The sequence below is a fragment of the Microtus ochrogaster genome, chromosome 17 (assembly GCF_000317375.1).
Source record: "Microtus ochrogaster isolate Prairie Vole_2 chromosome 17, MicOch1.0, whole genome shotgun sequence".
Taxonomy (NCBI): Eukaryota; Metazoa; Chordata; class Mammalia; order Rodentia; family Cricetidae; genus Microtus; species Microtus ochrogaster.
The window spans coordinates 15,644,726-15,646,369 of NC_022019.1; the positions used below are offsets into that span (position 1 = coordinate 15,644,726).

At 37.8% G+C, this 1,644-nt stretch overlaps 1 protein-coding gene across 4 annotated transcripts in view; it reads left to right on the plus strand.

The window, feature by feature from the left end:
* The window catches only part of Ints6 (integrator complex subunit 6), an 81,024-nt gene that overhangs the window by 61,028 nt on the left and 18,352 nt on the right, over positions 1–1,644 (plus strand). For all 4 annotated transcript variants that reach the window (XM_005355545.2, XM_026783212.1, XM_005355547.3 and 1 more), the window contains 2 exons: positions 507–659; positions 1,100–1,232. In XM_005355545.2, the coding sequence (XP_005355602.1) occupies positions 507–659; positions 1,100–1,232 (286 nt within the window). The remainder of the gene's footprint in view (positions 1–506; positions 660–1,099; positions 1,233–1,644) is intronic.

Below are 1,644 nucleotides of genomic sequence, written 5' to 3' on the forward strand. Positions count from 1 at the left end.
TCCAGCTGGCCTTGGTGAGCTCCCAATAGATCAGCCCCACTGTCTCCGTGGGTGGGTGCACCCCTCTTGGTCCTGTCTTTCTTGCTCATCTTCTCCCTCCTTCTGTTCCTCATTGGCACTTTGGGAGCTCAGTCCAGTGTTCCAGTGTGAGTCTCTGTCTCTAGCTCCATCCATCGCCAGATGAAGGTTCCGTCCAGATGGGATTCCTCAGCAACTCTAGTGAATGCTTTTTAATTCTAAATTACTTGAATCCTTTTTATTCTAAATTTTGTATTTATGATAAAGTTGAGTTTTAAACAAATAGATTTTCAATTTATAAAGTTTGATGTTTTTCTTTTTCTTGGGGATATTACATAATTTAAACGTTGGTTTGTTTTCCCAGTGTAATGATATTTCTAGTAAATCAAACTTACAAAACTGAGAAAGTAAACTGATAAGAGAAAGTTAGTTAAGATGTTTTGATTTCTGGTGTTTTGTGTAAATAGTAATGAGATTTTTCCCTTTAGCCACCTCGTACATCTCATCCTGTAGTGAAATTTTCATGTACAGACTGTGAACCAATGGTTATTGACAAACTGCCTTTTGACAAGTATGAATTGGAACCTTCACCACTGACTCAGTTTATTCTAGAAAGGAAATCTCCTCAAACATGTTGGCAGGTAAGCTGAAAATCTATAGTGAATAAAACGTTTAGGTGAGGTGTTTCTTCTCCTCCTCTTTTTTTGGGGGGTTGGGTACTGGAGAGGTAGGACAGTCAGTAACGTATTTCCTGTAAAAGCACAAAGACATGGTAATCCAGATTTTGAATTCCCAGCACCTGTATAAAAAGCCAGACACCACAGCCCATATGCACATTGGGGAGAAGACCTAGGATTCATTGGCTGCATAGTTTGGCTGAAATGTGAGCTCTAGATTCAGTAAAAGAATAGAACAGAACAATTGAGGAAGACACCAGGGTCAACCTCTGGCTTCCACATATACCTGCACATACATATATATGTATACATGTACACACAAGCTAAACTGAATCAATCCATGGTTTGCATAACATTCGCTGAAGGCTTATTGAATATGGATTTTAACCTTTCTTTTAAAACAGGTATATGTGAGCAATAGTGCAAAGTATAATGAACTTGGTCATCCCTTTGGTTACTTGAAAGCTAGTACAGCACTGAACTGTGTCAACTTATTTGTGATGCCTTACAATTACCCAGTCCTCCTTCCTCTCTTAGGTAAGTCATTCTTTTTTTTTTTTTATTTTTATTTTCGAGATAGGGTTTCTCCGCAGCTTTTGGTTCCTGTCCTAGAACTAGCTCTTATAGACCAGGCTGGCCTCACAGAGATCCACGTGCCTCTGCCTCCCAAGTGCTGGGATTAAAGGAGTGCGCTACCACCGCCTGGCAGGTAAGTCATTCTTGTTGATGTGCTCTTACATAATGCTGAGGAATAGCCTTCTCTACTTATCTCTGGAAATTAATGAGAATGCTAAGTATTTGTAAGGGCATTTTAATTATAATCTGCTTGTGATTTTGATAAATTGAAAGTCAATGTAAAATCTTTATAATTTTTTATAAAGGTACTACTATATCTAAAAGTTTTTTTGTTTGTTTGTTTGTTTTTTGGTTCTGGTTTTTTTTAATATTT